The sequence below is a fragment of the Melanotaenia boesemani genome, chromosome 17 (genome assembly GCF_017639745.1).
Source record: "Melanotaenia boesemani isolate fMelBoe1 chromosome 17, fMelBoe1.pri, whole genome shotgun sequence".
Lineage (NCBI taxonomy): Eukaryota > Metazoa > Chordata > Actinopteri > Atheriniformes > Melanotaeniidae > Melanotaenia > Melanotaenia boesemani.
Genome location: NC_055698.1, coordinates 18,897,776 through 18,915,082, shown reverse-complemented (window position 1 = coordinate 18,915,082; position 17,307 = coordinate 18,897,776). Strand labels below are relative to the sequence as shown.

Below are 17,307 nucleotides of genomic sequence, written 5' to 3'. Positions count from 1 at the left end.
GTGTGTTTGAGGTGGATGAAGGTGGATGTTGTGGATGGTAGTTTGTTGTTTGTGTTTTGGTCCCTCTTTTTTAGAGTTTTAATTCCCAAATGTTACAGTGGAAATATTAATCTCATTTAACATTTTTCTGACACTCCAGTCCCTGAGTTTTACAGGTTTTAGTTGTTTCCATGCATGTACCTGGCCCAAGTTAATGGCTTGCGCAGAACCTGAGAATAAAACCTGCTTCACATGAATCAGGTGTGTTGAAGCAGGAAACAACTAAAATCTGTGTCTAACCTAAAGGACTGAAGTTGAAGAACCCTGGGTTTAAACTAAGTACTAAATGAAATAAGGTTTTGTCACTAGTGACAACATTTTATGTTTTTCTACCCTAAATAGGTAGTCTCAACAGACACCAACCCAACTAGAGAGAAAAAAGGAAGAAAAGAGGTTGTATATGCATAAAAATCTTTCAGGAAATGTAAACACCTGATTGAGGGCTCACTATATGACTATCAGACATCACTTTCTAACACCTTGACACTGAAAGGTTTTTGCACATACTGACAGCAAAACGTTTAAGTTCCAGTATTACCAATCAGGTAAATTATGTGAGGGTATTTCTCTGACAATACCTCACTGTAAAACACTGTAGTACTGAGTTAAGGTAATGTATTCTAAAGTTCATAAAACATATGTGCAATATAAACAGTAAAATTAGCAAGTTGAATGTCAAAAGCACTTTATATCAGTTTACAGGGAACTGGTCCTCTTTTTTTAGCTGCATTAGAAGATTTACATAACAGTGCTGAAGTATAATGTCAGCTGTATTTTACTGCTGCAAGGCTGACCACATTTTAACCACTTACTACTGGTTCATAGTATAATCTGTTGCAATGAGTAATAGACTGTAAGATTTAAAACGCTTGGACATTGTGGGAATATAATGTGTTCGTTAGTATCAGCAATGGGATGGATGGCCTTCTTCCTCTGCAGCCTCCTCGGCCAGGGAAGAGTGTTAGGAAACAGCATGTGGATCTGTTTGGTGACAAGAAACCTCCATAATAAGATTAAAAACATTAGACACACATTTGAATGTTACAGGGCCAAAGTCTCACATACACTTTTATTAATGGATAGATAGATAAAAAAAAAAGTGGACGGTGACGAGAGCGAATCGTCTAGATTTAATTTTATTGTTATTCATTTTGTTTTGGGGGTGTTTAAACAGAAACAATGGAGAGCGACTGTACAGACTGACCTTTGGAAACAAACATTTTTACAAAGTGAATATGTGCTTGTTTTGGACATTAATGATGAGCTAGCCAACTTATTTCATGTGGGAGCAAATCTTCCCAGCAGGTGCCATGCTTGCCACACAGATGCCAGACACACCTCTGGAGGCTAAAGATGTCAAACAGATCAAAGGAAAGTTGGCACAGTCACTCAAGGCTCTGCAGAAACAATATGCAACATCAGATGCTGTGGTCACCTAACCTCCTCTGTTGTGCCCTGGAGGCCATCTTCATCCATGGGATCAAAAACAAGTACATCCGCTCTGAAGCTGGAGGCCAGAGCAGAAAGACGAAACAGCCTGTCAGCCTTTTTTCTGGAGTCTGCTCAAGACTGTCACCCACCGATATGATCACTGAGCTGGAGAAGATCAGCTTTGTGGGCATAGACATGGGCTGGCCCTCAACCACAGCCTTCTGGAGTGCTACCTTGTATTACTCTTTCAGGAAGACTTCAAGCTGCAGGCCCTTTACCAGCCTTGTGCCTTGCTCCTAAATGCTGTAGGGCGAGAAGTTCTACTCAACTAACTCCATGGTCTAGTCTCGTTCACATTTAACTTGTCTTACCAGTCGGCTGTTCTCAATGAATGGACCACCATGCCTCTGGCTCTTGCTGGACCCTGCCCCCTGTCCAAGGTGGAGACACTTGATCTATCCCTCAGTGGTGACCATCCCACTTCCAAGAACACATGCCAGGAATAATGGGATACAGTGTCTCATGTCAGATGCATTAGATATGCAGAGGATGTCCAGTGTTACCTACTAGATGGTCGGGGGTCTTTCAAGGAGGAAGGACTGCACATTCACCTGGGCTGCATGGTGGTGTGGTGGTTAGCAATGCAACCTCACTGCAAGAAGGTCACTGGTATGAGCCTCTGCTAAGGGGAGGTTTGAACAGTGGCCTTTCTGTGTGGAGTTTGCATGTTCTCCCCGTGTATGCTTGGGTTCTCTCCGGGTACTCCAGCTTCTTCCCACCATCCAAAGACATGCATGTTAGGTTAACTGATCACTCTAAAAATTCTCTCTAGGAATGAATGTGAGCATGTGTGGTTGTTTGTCTCTTTATGTTGGTCCTGTGATTGACTGGCAACCAGTCTAGGGTGTACCCTGCCTCTCGTCTGCTAATTAGGGATAGGCTCCAGCTCCCCCACGACCCGCTGGACAAAGTGGTATAGAAAATGAAGATAGATAGACAGATAGACAGATAGATAGACAGACATTAAACAAGACACTAAAATGAAGTGGTCTGTTCAATAAATTTGATACCAAGCACCCACTTAAATATTGTTACAAATCAATCACATTCAGGGATAGAATAACTTTATGACTTCATGAGCCCTTTCCTCCTGAATAACATTTTACAACAACAAACAGCAAGAACTGTTTAGGGGCTATTCAAGGAATGTAACAAAGAGCCCAGGGTCTGGACACACAAGCTCCCCAGACAGCCATCTCAGGGGTACACTGTTAACAGGCTCAGTGTACATCAACATCAGCCCTCAGGCCCTAAAAACATCTGCTGTCCTGGTACTATGCTCCATAGAACACCCCGGAGGGCCTCAGCGCATCAAAGCTGTCCTGGTGGCATGAGGGGAAGCTAAACTATTTTAAGTAGGTCAGTCTAATGATTTGACTTAGCAGTGTATTTAGGGTTTGAGACTTACAGTTGTTATTTACATTATAAAGACTTTGTGGTTCTGCTTATTATTTAATAATACACTACCTCTCTAATTTAATATTTTTGTTGGACCATCTTTAGCGTTGATTATGGCACGCATTCACTGTCATTTCGTTTCAATAATCTTCTGCAATGTCACACTATATTTCCATCCAGTGATGCATTCATTTTTCACAGAGATCTTGTATTGATGATGGGAGAGTCCCACCGCTGTGCACAGCCTTCTCAAGCGAATCCCAAATATTGTCAATGGGGTTCAGGTCTGGATTCTGTGGTGGCCAATCCATGTGTGAAAATGATGTCTCATGCTCCGTGAACCAGTCTTTCATAATGAGCCCAATGAATCCTGGCATTGTCATCTTGGAATATGCCCATGCCATCAGGGAAGAAGAAATCCATTTATGGAATAACTTGATTATTCAGTATATTCAGGTATTCAGCTGACCTCATTCTTTGGGCACATAACGTTGCTAAACCCAGATCTGACCAACTGCAGCAACCTCACATCATAGCACTGCCCCCATGTTTGTACAGTAGGCACCAGGCATGATGGCTGCATCACTTGATCTGTCTCTCCTCTTACCCTGATGCACCCATCACTCTGGAACAGGGTAAATCTGGACTCATCAGACCACATGACCTTCTTCTATTGTTCCAGAGTCCAATCTTGATGCTCCCTAGTAAACTAAAGCCTTAAACCAAATGTTTAAGTCATTGCTGATCACCATCATTCAGGATGTTTTTCTGACCACATTTCTTCCTGGAAGACAATGGTTCCCCACTATCCTTCCAGTTTTTAATAATGTGCTGGAAAGTTCTTAACTTTAGTATTTTCTGCATCTCCTTAGATGATGCCAGTGAACCTTCTTAAACAGACTAACATCTTTTCCACGACCACAGAATGTTTCTTTTGACATGCTTCATTTAATGAGAAGCTACTTATTGCATCAGTTGGGGTTAAATATTGCCAGCTGAAAGATAATTGCCCTTGCAGTTATCATATAATAGGAGATTCATACTGCTTAGTTAAATCCAGGTGATGATTTTTTTTCCTTTGGCCAGTCAGTGCATATGTTGCTTGGAAATGATCGAATCCTTCAAATATTCACTGTACATGACATTGCATATGTGCTTGTATTTGTGCCTTTAATTATTCATTAAAAGTGACAAAAATAGGATTTTAAAACGGCAGACAGCAGTTATGTTCAGTTTCTAAAAAGTGTCTTGTTTTCATACAATATTCCCATGTCTCATGTGGGAAGTCTGACAGCAACATATAACCACAGTAAAGTAAAGAATGAAGAAAGATCTAGCCAGATCTAGTCATAGTATATATACACAGCATATAAAGTGCTATGGCAGCTTTCAAGGCAGTGGGAACACAGTAAAGAAAATGTTGTGTAGTTGTCATCAAAGCACCTTATCACAGACTGAATTCTGCACATTCAGGTTTTCTGCAGGGCACTCGTTTTAATTCCATTCCTCTCTTCTTCCTCTTTTAAATCAAATGGCATCTGTGTCTGCCATCTCAACAACCGTGGGTAACACTTCTGGTGTTTCAGCCATGTGTGAAACTAATCATTGCCAAAACTTGGTGTGTAAGTGTTTATGTGTGGGCTTGTCAGCTTGCCATAGCCACTGGCACCTTGTTGCAAAGTCAATGATGCTCCTTCTTGTTGTACATTGTCCTCTTCACACAGTCAGACTGAAAGAAACACAACAAAACACACAATTTTTCTGTCTTCATACACACTCCATGAGCAACATTGTGTTGTACAGCCAGCTGGTGATAAACAAATATCCTCTCTGCTGTCAAGTGTGTGGGCATGAATGCTAGTGTATTAATGTGTTGGGGCACCGAAAAGGGAGGGTAGGAGAAGGGGAAGGATTCTAGGGGCCCATGATTGATAGGGGCCCAGAAGGGCCCTCAATGCAATTGTAATACTAACAAAATTATCTAATACTCAATGATAAACTTACAATCGTACATACATTTTAGTTACAATGCATTGGTATCACTAAGTTTCTTTGTTTTGGAAACATTTCTGAACCAAAAAAACATCATTAAAATTGCTAATTGTATGTAACACAGTATCAGAATTTTCAGGAGGGGCCCACTTCATGGGGCCCAAAATCTCTGGGAGCGCCCCTGTTAACGTGTATACATTTTGCAAAATTGAAATCACTTGAATGTGTTTATAGCATCAGTTTTCTCACCCTCCATCACTAAGCCTCCTTACTGGATATGTTGTTAGGTAATTATCTCATAAGTAACATCAGTCTTCTAAGATGATAAAAAAGTGCAATCTGTCACCACTTAAAATTTCTAAAAATTGTGGCTCCTATATTCTACAGTTGACTGGTCGCCGCTCTGCTGAGGATGATGCCGTCCTGCTGTTCTAGAACACAGCTGCTACATCTGGAGTGTTTCCCCCAGGAGATCAACCATGTTTGGATCAAACTTTTCACAGTAGATGGTGTCTTGGCATCAAGTGACAAATGTTCTGATTTGTTCTTATTTTACCTCTCTGCTCAATGATTGATTAAACAAAAATTTAAAATAGACTTAGATCAATCCTTGAGTCTAAAAACACATTACAAAAAAGTCATGCAAATATACAAAAAAAGCATGAAGTAATGAGGAACCATGCTCACGCTGTGATGGTAATTTGCTGTTGTTGGAAGCAGAATTAATGTTCCAAATCATAAATAATTGCTGAACTACAGTATATTAAATCTAAATGAGTCCTTCAGTTTTTTTTTTGTTTTATTATTTTTAAATTGCAGTTTTGATGACCTGTTTATTTACTCCGCTATTAGTTTACTGCTTGAAAGTTTACAGCTGCAAGACTTTAGCCTGTGAGATAATGCTACTTTTTTTTTAGCTAAATTCAGCTAGAATTGGTTCAGTTCTACGTTTTAAGGCCATTCCCAGGTAAAACAGATGAAATCGCTCTCAGTTTAACCTTTAGAATGACACTACTATATGTTTTTGAGGGAAATCCGTCCATTCATGTTGATAGTGATTTTTTTTTTAAATGAAAGATATTCACTGTTAATAAAAATCTGACTGACTGGAGACGGAGGAACATGCTCTTTCCTGCAGGTGGTTGCTGCTGTTGTTGATCTCCTCAGGATAATTCAGCAATGACAAACATGATACAAATCATAATATCTGTAAATGGGTTGTTAAAAGATTTGCCATGTTCCATTGTGCCATCCACAATTACCACAATAAGGGGCATAAATAGAGGAGAAATTAAAGATTGATTCAAGCCATTGTCGGCCATTTGCTTCAGGATCCCAACAAACTGGGTAAGTCATCTCCAATCATCAAATACAAACTGATTGCTGTGTCTGCAACAGTTGCACAGTATTGGATGTAAATAAATGGGCTTTTTGGAATTGTACCAATGAACTATGCAACCTCATTTGAACCAGTGCTACCTGCTTTACTTGATCAAGATGCTGTTGCCTACCTGCTTGTGATTCATTATCTGCTCTGGAAAAAGAAATAAAAATCAAAAATTATAACATACAGCAGAATAAATCAAGTATGTAAACCGAGTTTTAGATTCCTGGGTTTCTAGGACATGCTGGAATATATTACATCTGCTGGTTGAGTATGTCTTCGTTGTGGGGCAACCGCAAAGAACCAATCAGAAAAGTGAATTACTCATGCAAGACTCTCCAGCGTTTTCTCTCCTGATCCTCTCTCTGTCTCTTTCTCTCTTACCCTCTTCTCTCATGCAAATTTCCATTTTATTTTTGAGCCACAGTCACTCCTCCCACCCCTTCCAATCTCCTCCCTCACTCTCCACCTGTGAATCTCTAACCTGAATGTTTAACATCTTGTACCGCCCTGGTTTTTTCATGCATTCCCTTTTCTGCCTCTCTTACCTTTTATGTTTTCTCCTGCCTTTCTTTCCACATCGTCTTTCCTTAAATCTCACCACTTTTGCCTCTTTCCCTCCCCTCCTTTCTGATCTGTTTGGCTCTTCTCTTGTTTTATTGCCTGTTTTTTCCTCTTTGCACCCCTCTTTTTTTCTCTTATACTGTATCCTTCCCTCCTACATCTGTCCTCTTCACACCTCTATAGATCTCCAACCTCACACCTCTCCTTACTTCCCCTCTCTTTTAGCTCCCTCTTTTCCTGCCACTCTCCCCTTTTGTCTTTTCTCTTCTTTTCTCTCTCTCTCTCTGGACACAAACCTCACACGTGGCTTATTGATTTTTGAAAGCAGCACAGACGTGGAGCTAAAAGAGGGCCCAGAAATCTGCAAATAGAGGAATTGTGGCACAGGTGAAGTTAGGTAGATGCATATAGACAGTATGCAGAGTATGCTGAACACTCTGAGAGACTGAGGTTGTGCAGTGAATATTTAAATGATGGCAGAGTGATTAACATTGGGTTTGTGATGGAGAGAAAGTGAAAAAGGAAGAATGGAAGAGAGAGTGTGCCTGTAGATGGCAGAAGAGTGCTTTAAGGGAGCATGAACAGGGTTCATATATGTTATTTTCAGGCATGCAAGCAGATTCATGGACATATTCCTACTGACACTCAAACAAATATAATTATACAGCCACAGTGATGAGAATATTTCTCTGCGATGCAGAAATTCCCTGAGCTGGTTTCCAAAAAAAAAAAAAAAAACATACATTACTCTAAGTACCGCTCAGCACTCACACAAATGCTGCAGATTACAGTGAAGCTGTACTGATCAGAAAATCAGAAGCTCCATTAATTTCCATTCATTGATGATTGAAGGGGGGGAAACTGACCAATAACATGAATGCTATGAAATTTAGATTAGCATATTCCCTTTGGAGGTGCTTTGTGATGAGACGTATTGTGAGACGCTGACATCTCATATTTCTCTCAAAAGTAATACTGAATATGGTGATTTTTGTGCTTTAGGGAATTCATTTATTTCATGTTATTTGGCAAAGGTTTTGTGTCCATAGCGACTAAAAATAGTTTCTTATGTAATTAAGTATTTACTTGATAGATTTAGAAGTTTCTTGCACAGTTGGTTGGCTATATGTGTGCATGTCTGAGCTTGGAATCAAATTGGTTTTTAGTGGATCTAACAGGTTTTGCTTGCCAGAATAAGATAAATACCCCCCCACCCCCCCCCCCCCCCCCCCCCCCCCCCCCAAAAAAAAACATGCTATAAAATTTAATGTGTTATGAAAAATGAGAAGATTAAGTGTTAAAAAAATATTTTAAAAAAGCTCACATGGATGTAGATTACAAGTTTAGTTTAAGGTACACTTCTTTAGCATTGTTTAGATGATGTATGGGTAGCAGCAGTGGGAGTACAGTTTCTTTCCCAGTCCCAGAATGACAAGAAAATTGTAAACAAAAGTCCCCCTACTTGTGAAATGCTTCTTTGAATTGTCCAAAGAACTTCACCAGCTAAATCCCTCCATTCAGAGAACCTCAGAATCAAGGACTAAGCATCATTTTAAGTTTGAACACGACCTGTTCATAACCTTGGAGTGAAACCACATGCTATGCAGCAGAAAATGAATGTTCAGAGATGGGCTGTGATTTGCTTCCACTTAAAGGTAAAAAAAATAAATAAAAAAAAAATAACAAAAAAAAATTATATATATATATATATATATATATATATATATATATATATATATATATATATATATATATATATATATATATTAGTTTACTTGCTGAATAATGTTATATTTCAATCCAGATTATTGTCCTTCATATTTTAAGGTATAGGGTGTTTTTAGAATCTCCACATGCCTTAAAACTGTCAGCTGAAGAACTGGCTGATGCAGTGCACTAGATTGTTATGATGTGAGGCTGTATGAGTTTGTATTTCCCAGGATATTTGGGGAAAGTCTTCAGTTTGTCATCAACTAAAGTTGCTGCTGTTTTCTTTAAAAGCATGCTGTTCTATCTTTTGTCTTGTTTTTTTATCAGACTTAGATAACAAAAATAAAAAAAGGCTTTGTTAAGGACATGATGTGCTTGCAGACAACCATTTATTTTCTTTAGGTCATTTTTAACACTGAGGACTACAGGATTAAATGGTAAATAACAAGTGTTTCCTGTATAATTTGGAGGCAATCAGTGCTATAATCCGATAGTATTATCTGATCTGGTTGTAAGGAATGGCTGCCCATTCAGACAGCACTGTTAGGAGCTGGCACTGTCTTTATAGAGCGTTTGAATGTTGTTCGACACGCCTGCTAAGCAAATCTGATCTGATCAGCGATGGCCCCAGTGGTGCAATTCCCTCTGCTGTAGATGCACAATCGTAAGATTGACATTCATTTCACTGGCTACAATTCTTCTGCTAAAGCCAGCCATAAGCAGACCAGTGGGTCTGTTCCTCTGGTTTGGTCAGCTGACTTGTTTTAGAAATATGGGAGCATAATAGGAATTATTATGGGATAACCAGATGTTCAAAATGTTAATGCATGCATAGTCTACATTTCAATATGGATATTGCGTACACAGTGGCAAATAACTGAAAAGCTAAATTCCTTCTAAACATACCCAAAGAATAGTCTTAAATAAATCTATTAAATTCTTTCAAGAAGTCAGCTGTGTTATTTAATTGGACCAATATATTCTAAGTGTCTGTGTCTGTCATTTGCCACAAAGTCCCCAATTCTTCCCTTCTGGTATTGATTTAATTGCAAAAGACAAATGGAGCAATGAGTGATGACTGGCAAGCCATTATTGGTTAGTGTCTGACTCACCATTGACAGTTAAAATACAGTGGTCTCCTTATGTGAATTCCCTTATAGACTAGATTTATCTTTCAAGGAGATCGATTTTTACGTGATTGCCTTTTTGTTCTGGTTCAATTAATCTTATTCAGTTTGGACAAGCATCATCTCTTCAGTGGCAGTGAACACCAACACACTGTGTCCTCTTTGCACAGTTGAATGGCAAAGAATATAGCATGTAGTACATTAATAAACCACAATCCTCTTAATCAGCTACCCAGTTCATAAGAGTCGATTTTTTCACTATAGTTTCCGGCAAAGAGCACGTGAGTATCAGCGGGAGCTTACAGAACGAGGAGGTTCTTGAAGGCAGCATCTCTGTACCGGCGGGCAGAGAGGAGACACAACCTGCTTCACCGGGAGAGAAGAGTGGACGGAGCCGCGTGAAGGATGCATGTCCGTTCTGGTTTCTGACAGCAAGAAGGATTTTTATAATATATTAGACCTTCTGGAGTTTCAAAGAGAACTAAAAGGACTGTCTCAACGTACCAGCGAGCTCCTGGTTGGCTTTTTAGGTAAGGATGTGAGGGGGGAAAAAAAAGGAGTGACTGATGCCTATTTGAAAAGAAGTCGGATGAAAACGAGAGTGGTAAAATTAATGTTTTTTTTTTCTTCCAGGTGGATTAAGATGCAAGATTTTCATCTCAGTTTGTGACAAGAAGAGAAGACGAGAAAAAGAAGAAGAAAGGTTTCACAGGCGCATGAGTCAAGAGACGGAGGAGGAGAAGAGGAAGATTATCCGGACAGGAAAGAAATACAAAACAGATATCCCCTGTCCGTTTGCGATACCGGTGGTAAAAAATCAGGAACAGAGCTGAGAGGATCTTTTTTTAAGACACACACGCACCACAAAACGACACAGAGGGGATAAGGAGGGGGAAAGCCAGAGCCTATATAGAAATAAGGATATTTCAGAGTGAAGATGGGATGGAGGCTGAGGGAAGTGTGGATTTGAAGCTCTCGATCCCTCTCGATTACTTTTTTGCGATGGAACTGATGGGAAGAGAGATATATTGACGACAAGCCTGACAGCAGAGAGACAACCTGTGCGCCCGTCTCTTCTGTCCTCTCTGCGTCTTTGCTTTCTTCTCTGTGGATGTTGACTGAATTCATTTTCGGATGTGAAGGATTTATTTAGTCTATGTTAGAAGGAGGAGGCGAAGAAAACGCACTCGTGTCCCTTCCTTCTATACCCCCCCTCCTCTCTCTCTCTCTCTCTCTCTCTGTCTCTCTCTTTCTCTCTCTCCGTTTTCTGGATGTGAAGCAGCATGCGGCCCGGTGAGAGCTTAGAGGGCTCGCGCTCGGCTCGCGGAAGATGCATTGATGCTAATAATATTACTAATAGCGGCACGGAACGCTGTCTCGTGCACCTCTCGTCGAGGAGGATGAAGAGGGTGACGAAGAGTAGGATGAGAGGGATGAACGTGAGGTTGACGGACGGAGGAATGACGGTGATGCGCTGTTTTCTGTGGAGTCTTGTTCTGTGCTCGCTCTCTTCGCGCGCGCAAGGTAAGGGGATGCGACACCCCCTCACACACACACACGTGCATGAGCGTAATCATGCAGTGACATAAATGTCCTCCCCTCACACGCACACGGCTTGGGTGAGACTTTTTCTTTTTTTGCCTTCACTGCAGTCATGAGCAAAAAAAGAAAAAAAAATAAGATGCTGCTTCTGTGAGCTTAAAAAGAAGGAAAGGAGTGTGCGTCTGTGTATGACGTCTGCGTGCGCGTGAGGATGTCTTGCGAGGTGTCAGTGCATGTGTGTAAGTGAGAATAGGAGCTGTGTGCGCGTGGATGTATGTGTGGTGTGTTGCGGAGGAAAGCAGAGAAACAGAAATTGGCTTGCAGGGAGGATGAAGTGAAAGAAGGAGAGGAGGTGAAGAAGCGGCAACAGCCTCTTTCCCTCTTTCCTCGTTTTCTCCTCTCTTCAGCTTGCTCTCTTTCTCTCTCTCTTCCTCTCTTCCCATCCTTCTCTTCAATACAGCCATTGAGCTGGTAGCCAATAAATATTCTTGCGGTAGCTCTTGGGCTGTGGCAACGAACGTGAGTTGCTTATACCAAAGTGTGCACAGGAGTGTGTTTTCCTGTGTGTGTGTGTGTACGGGTGTGTGAACGTGAGTTGTTTATAGTGATGAGGCCCAAGCCTTACACAGCATTTTATTCCCAAATCTTGATCAAGTAGCCCATTTATTCTTATTTATTGTATTTCAATCAAAGGGAATTATATAACAGTACTATCTCCCCCTTTTCTCTCTCACACACACTTTCTGTCCTTGTCCCCCTGCTCTCATTCCTCCCCCTCTCTTGTCTTACCCCCCCTCCTCACTAGACTGAAAAAAATGTCAAAATAACAGTTTAACACACCATCTCCTACATTCTTGTCCATTCCGCTGCTTTCCATTTTCAAGTTTATCTTTTTCATCCACAACATTTTCACTTCCAGCTCATCACAAAATGACACTTGCTTTGTCACGAGCCCTTGGGCGTCACACTTCAAAGGACTGGATGCTCCTCGAGGATAATTTTTCAGTGTACAGAGTGTAGTGATCTATATCTGCATCTTGCCAAGTGAGAACTTATGAGGTCAGACAAAGACCATGTTGGAGGTGGATTTCCATTCCAGAGACTTGAGACTGGAATACAAATGTCCATTCAGTTACTCTGTGGTTATGATTAGGGAAAAAAAAGTCTTGTTTAGGTTCAGGAAAAACTACAATTCAGTTTTTTTTAACATTAAACAAGACTGACCACTTGTTCCTTTTGCAACTTACACCTTCTGCGTTGAATTACAACAGTGGTGTGTTTCATTAGTGATGTCACCTGCAGAGCACAGGCCACAGACTTACAGCAGACATTTAGGAACATCTGTTAAGCCTACCAAACTAGTCTGCTCATTGGAAAATAACACCACCCCTTGCCTTGGAAAAGTTCATCAAGTGGTTTTATCAAATATCCATATGTGATGAGCATGAAATGAAAACATTTTTATGAACACATATCTGAGTGAGCACACAATTACCAGCACGTACGATCTAGTGAGGAGGATGGAGCTAGGAAATGAGACAGTTGAAGAGTTAAGGGAAAAGAGGGGTTGAAAAATAATGCAATAGTAAGAGACAACAAGTTTGGAAATTAAAGCAGGACCAGGTTTCTAACTAAACCTTCTCTGAGTTGTGTTAATGCCTAACCGGGCAGATTTAGTCAGAGACCATGGCTTAAGATCTGGCAAGCAAAAAAGGAGAGACAGTGCTGAAAATTGAACAAGAAAGCAAAGGAAACTGTGGAAGCTATTGAGAACCATTTGTCTTTGTAAAGTCTGCATGATCCTCCAGTGGAGGGAGATCATGTGTAGGCTGACTGAGCCGAAACACTATGGATTTCTACAGTGATTAAACAAATCGACACTGGGAATGGTGAATGGAGACACATGGCTGTGTGCCATCACAGAATGGAACATTGTAGATAAGAATAAAAAAGGGGAACTCTAGCTTTTTTCTGTCATGTTTCAAAAGTGTCTTTTATGGTTCTCTTTGATCGACAGATGAGAAATTGCAATATGTAGGGTGTCGACCAAACATAGGCAAGAAAGGTGGGATTTCCTCAGGCACAAAATATCTAATTCCAGATCCTCAAAGGTCTAGATTCTAGTACTGATATCCACATGGCTGTGTGGCCAGTGAGATACCTCATAGTATTAGACATTTTTAAATTCTTCATTGGGAATGGGAGTTGTATTTAAAACCTTCTGCAGAGTAGCTTTAGCTAAATACAAATGAAACTATGAAGTTAAACAAAACATCAAACATAGAGCAAGGTTGGTAAGTAAAAGAGTAAAACCATCTTTAAAAGTATAGAGGCTGAGCAAAAGAAAAAGTACATAAATGTGTAAATATGTGTCCCCTTCATTCATGTTGACATTTTAGGGACAAGACTTTAAAAATAGACAGAGAATTTAAAACCACCCACCAGCCAAATGCGGCTCTATTTTGGCTGTAGCTGGTAAATTAGTCCGCTTTACCGGCCATTGGCAGGTAACCAATCACTGCGTGGACCTGCAATTCTATTCTAAAAAGCAATCTGGATGGCAAAGTAATGAAGAAGACAGTAATGGATACACATGCTGCTGCAGCCGGTTGACAAAAAATGTTAATTTCTCAACTCACTTAACATATTTGACACAAAGACATAGCATCAGTTTCTTTGTAGTTGCACCACTGTCATAATCCAGGGTTTTAATTAAAGAGTGTGTGCTGCTTAAAGGCTTTGTGGTGTGAAATGAATGCAGCAGGTCATAATCAGACAGCGATGATGACACTTCATCTGCTTTAGACCATGTCTTTGCATCTGAAACGTTACAGACGTACTTATGCCTCAGAAGTTGTTCCTCTGTCATATTCTGGAAAATTGCTGTAGACCTGCTCTTACTCTGCTCTTTGTCCTACCCCTTTTCTGCTGTTCTGCAACCCAGACTCCTCTCTTCACTCAGTTCTTCTCTTTTTCCTTCTCCTGTTCATTTATTCCTCTTGTCTTCCTGTCTTCTGCTCAACACGCCTCCACCTCCCTCTCCCTCTCCTTTCCCCTCATTTCATCTGTCAGATTTGTCCTGTGGCTCCAGAGGCTTAATTTACTCACCAAACATGCCAAATCACACATGTGCACATGCTCACGAGAAGAAAAAAACCCTCACATTTTCCATTTTTCACTACGTTTCAGAGCTAAATGTATTCTGAGCTACATCTAGCTTGTCAGACTCAACATGAGCGCTGCGTCCAGCCTCTGCACTTTCACTTTAACAGCAAATTTTCTATTTGAGCTCTTTCTTAATGCCATTGCAGAGTTGATGGCTCTCAGCAGCACTTAATCAAAGGAGAAACACTGATCAATCATCTTGGACTAATTATCAATTAGACAGCCAGGTAATCTAGCTCTGGTCATCAGTGGGGTGAGGGATTGTTACTCTTTCTGCTGAAGGCTAGTCTCCAGCATGTGACCATGCAATTAACCCAGAAGGATAAAAATAGCTAATTTAATTTATATTGACGAGCCATAGCAATGCAGTGCTTTGTTCTTGCAAAATTGAAATTTATCAGTCATTCCCTGGTAGTGTCTAGTAATTTAATGCTAATCGGCAGTGTTAAATTGCACAGGCTTTCGGACGCAGTGAAATGGTCCTTTAACCTGGTTTCATAACAACCACTGAATATCAGATTGATTGGGGAAGTCGACAACCCTGATGTTGATTATAAGTAACTGATTGATGTTGTCCATTAACATGCCAGTACTAATAATTTGTCTGTGTTAGTTACTGGTTGAGCATTTCGGTCATCACTCTCTGCTGTCAGTTAGCCGTTTGATATTCTATGTACAGTTGATGCTTTATGTTACTGGAGAGCTTCGAGGCAACTTCTTGTCTTTCTCCCTCACGCACATCCATTTGGACTATTAGCACAGGGTGTACACTCTGAGCCTGGTGAGCACTCTCACACTGAGCATTAGCACAGCACAGGCTCTCTAACACACATTTAATCCTGTGGCTTATGGCTGGTTTCTCAGGGAGGAAGATGTGTCTGTCGCAGAGTCAGCCTCTTGATCATATAAATACTTTGACTTGGGGAGAGACAGAAAGGGAGGAAGAGAAGGGCAGATGAGGCTGAGGAAGTCAAGCAGTCACAGTGTGGGGGTAGAAATGTAACACAAGTCAGTTAACATTTGACTTGAGTGTTACTAGCCTCTCGCCTCTGTCACCTTCATTTTTCTATTCTTTTGTCTTTACTTATGTTACTTCTCTCGGTTTTGTTCTGACTCCATCCTCTCTCCGCTCCTCCGCCTTCATTTCCACTGAAATAACATCACAATGTCTACAATGTTAATAAGAAATGACACCTCTTATAACCTCTGCCTCTTCCATTCCTCTATAGATATGAATGTGGCTATTACATGAGACACTAAGGATTACTTTATGTACTGTGTAAATTTTCATTTACAACCAGGGTCAGGATCTTTTAATCTTCATAGCTGAAGAAGTGGTTTCATTTCTCTGAATGCAGCTGTGTTTTGGTTTTTGTAATTTCTTTCTCCTAGTAAAATCAAAAACTGACACTGACAGCAAATATTTAACAGCTGTCTTCAAGTTAATACATTTACTTTACATGTCATATAAACAAACATTCTGGTCCGCAGATATAAGAAGCAAATCATAATTTTTGCTGCTGTTCATCACCAGGATGTATTTGAAATGAAGCAATCAATATGTGATTGAAGTGTAAACTTTCATCTTAAATTCAGGGCCTTTTACATAAATATTGCATTAACTGTTTAGGAATTGCAGCTTTTTCTTTTTTTTCTTTGACTGTATATAATTTCTCCAGGCGCAAAAGTGTTTGGAAAAACAAACAGAAATATACATATAAGGGTTATTTTTTCCATTAGATGTGTATCTTTGCCGTCAGTGGCTGCATGGACGTCTCTAGATGCTGTTTCCTCCCTGGAGATGCTTTGCTAGGGCTTTGCTTGAGCCGACTTCAGTTGCTGCTTGTTTGTGGGTTTTGACTTCAGTAAATGAAAAGCAAACTCAACTAGGAGCTATTTATTTGCCTTTAAAAGCCCTTAGGTTGCCTTTGAAATCAGTTTATTTGTGTGATTATTCATCTGCACTGTCCATCTTCCTGCTTCTATCAGCTGTCGCATTATTGATAACGACTGGTGACCCAAATGAGTTGGAAGGCAGCAGCAACCATTGCGCAACATTTTCTCCATCATGTTTGACAGATGATGCTGTGTACTTTGGATCAAAGCTCGTTCTTTTTCCATACTCTTATCTTTGTCTGACACAAGTTCATGTTGGTTTTATTTGTCTCTTTGTGAATTTTACCAGTTGTTTGCATAATGAGCCGAATCCTCAGCATATCCTTTAATGACTGTGTCTCTTAATCTTGACTTTGATCATGATGTATACACCTATCCTCCTTGCCAAGTGATTTTTCTTTTTCCAATTCTTAGATCTTTCTTTTGCTCTGTTTTTGGACAGCATATTGAGAAATCCTGCAAGCAGCCACCAATTAACTCTGGACCTTTTATCTCATTAATTTGTCATAAAATAACCAAGAAGCAGGCCATACCTGCACAGCCATTTAATTGCTTATCAGTCAATTGGCCAATTATTTTTGGGCCTGTGAAAATGGAGGCCAATGTAAGAGATGGCTGTAAGTCTTAAATGGAGCTGACCGTGTGTGCGAAATGTGTTTCAAACAGTGTCAGAGTATTTTCATCATGTCTGATGGGGACCCAAGCAGCACTAATTTCCCAACAAAGCCTGTGTTACTAATGAAAAGTACTTGCCTCATGTGAGTGCAGCTCCTGCCTTAATTTTTACCTCCTAGAGCTGATGTTATTAGGTGATGCAGCATATTTTTTAATGAATATAGAGCCTTTGATATTTTGTAACATTAGAGATCGTGGGGCTTTCAGGTAGAAATGGATCGTTTTGCCCTTTTTTTCTCTTCCATTTGCCTGCCGTTTTTCCTCCTTCTCATGGAGTTATTGCAGTTTTCTTGCAAAAGTCCGGACACTCCTGGGCAAAGGAGC

The 17,307-nt window shown here is 40.3% G+C and overlaps 1 protein-coding gene and 1 long non-coding RNA gene across 2 annotated transcripts in view; both read left to right on the top strand.

Moving 5' to 3' along the window:
* The window catches only part of LOC121628221, a 31,799-nt gene extending 21,783 nt beyond the window's left edge, over positions 1–10,016 (top strand). Inside the window, exon 3 of the long non-coding RNA XR_006008111.1 lies at positions 9,970–10,016. This is a non-coding gene — a long non-coding RNA (uncharacterized LOC121628221). The remainder of the gene's footprint in view (positions 1–9,969) is intronic.
* Positions 10,017–11,153: 1,137 nt separating this feature from the next.
* Positions 11,154–17,307, top strand: part of LOC121657225 (CUB and sushi domain-containing protein 3-like) — a 364,605-nt gene continuing 358,451 nt past the window's right edge. Inside the window, exon 1 of the mRNA XM_042012632.1 lies at positions 11,154–11,229. Coding sequence (XP_041868566.1) covers positions 11,166–11,229 — 64 coding nt within the window. The 5' untranslated portion in view covers positions 11,154–11,165. The remainder of the gene's footprint in view (positions 11,230–17,307) is intronic.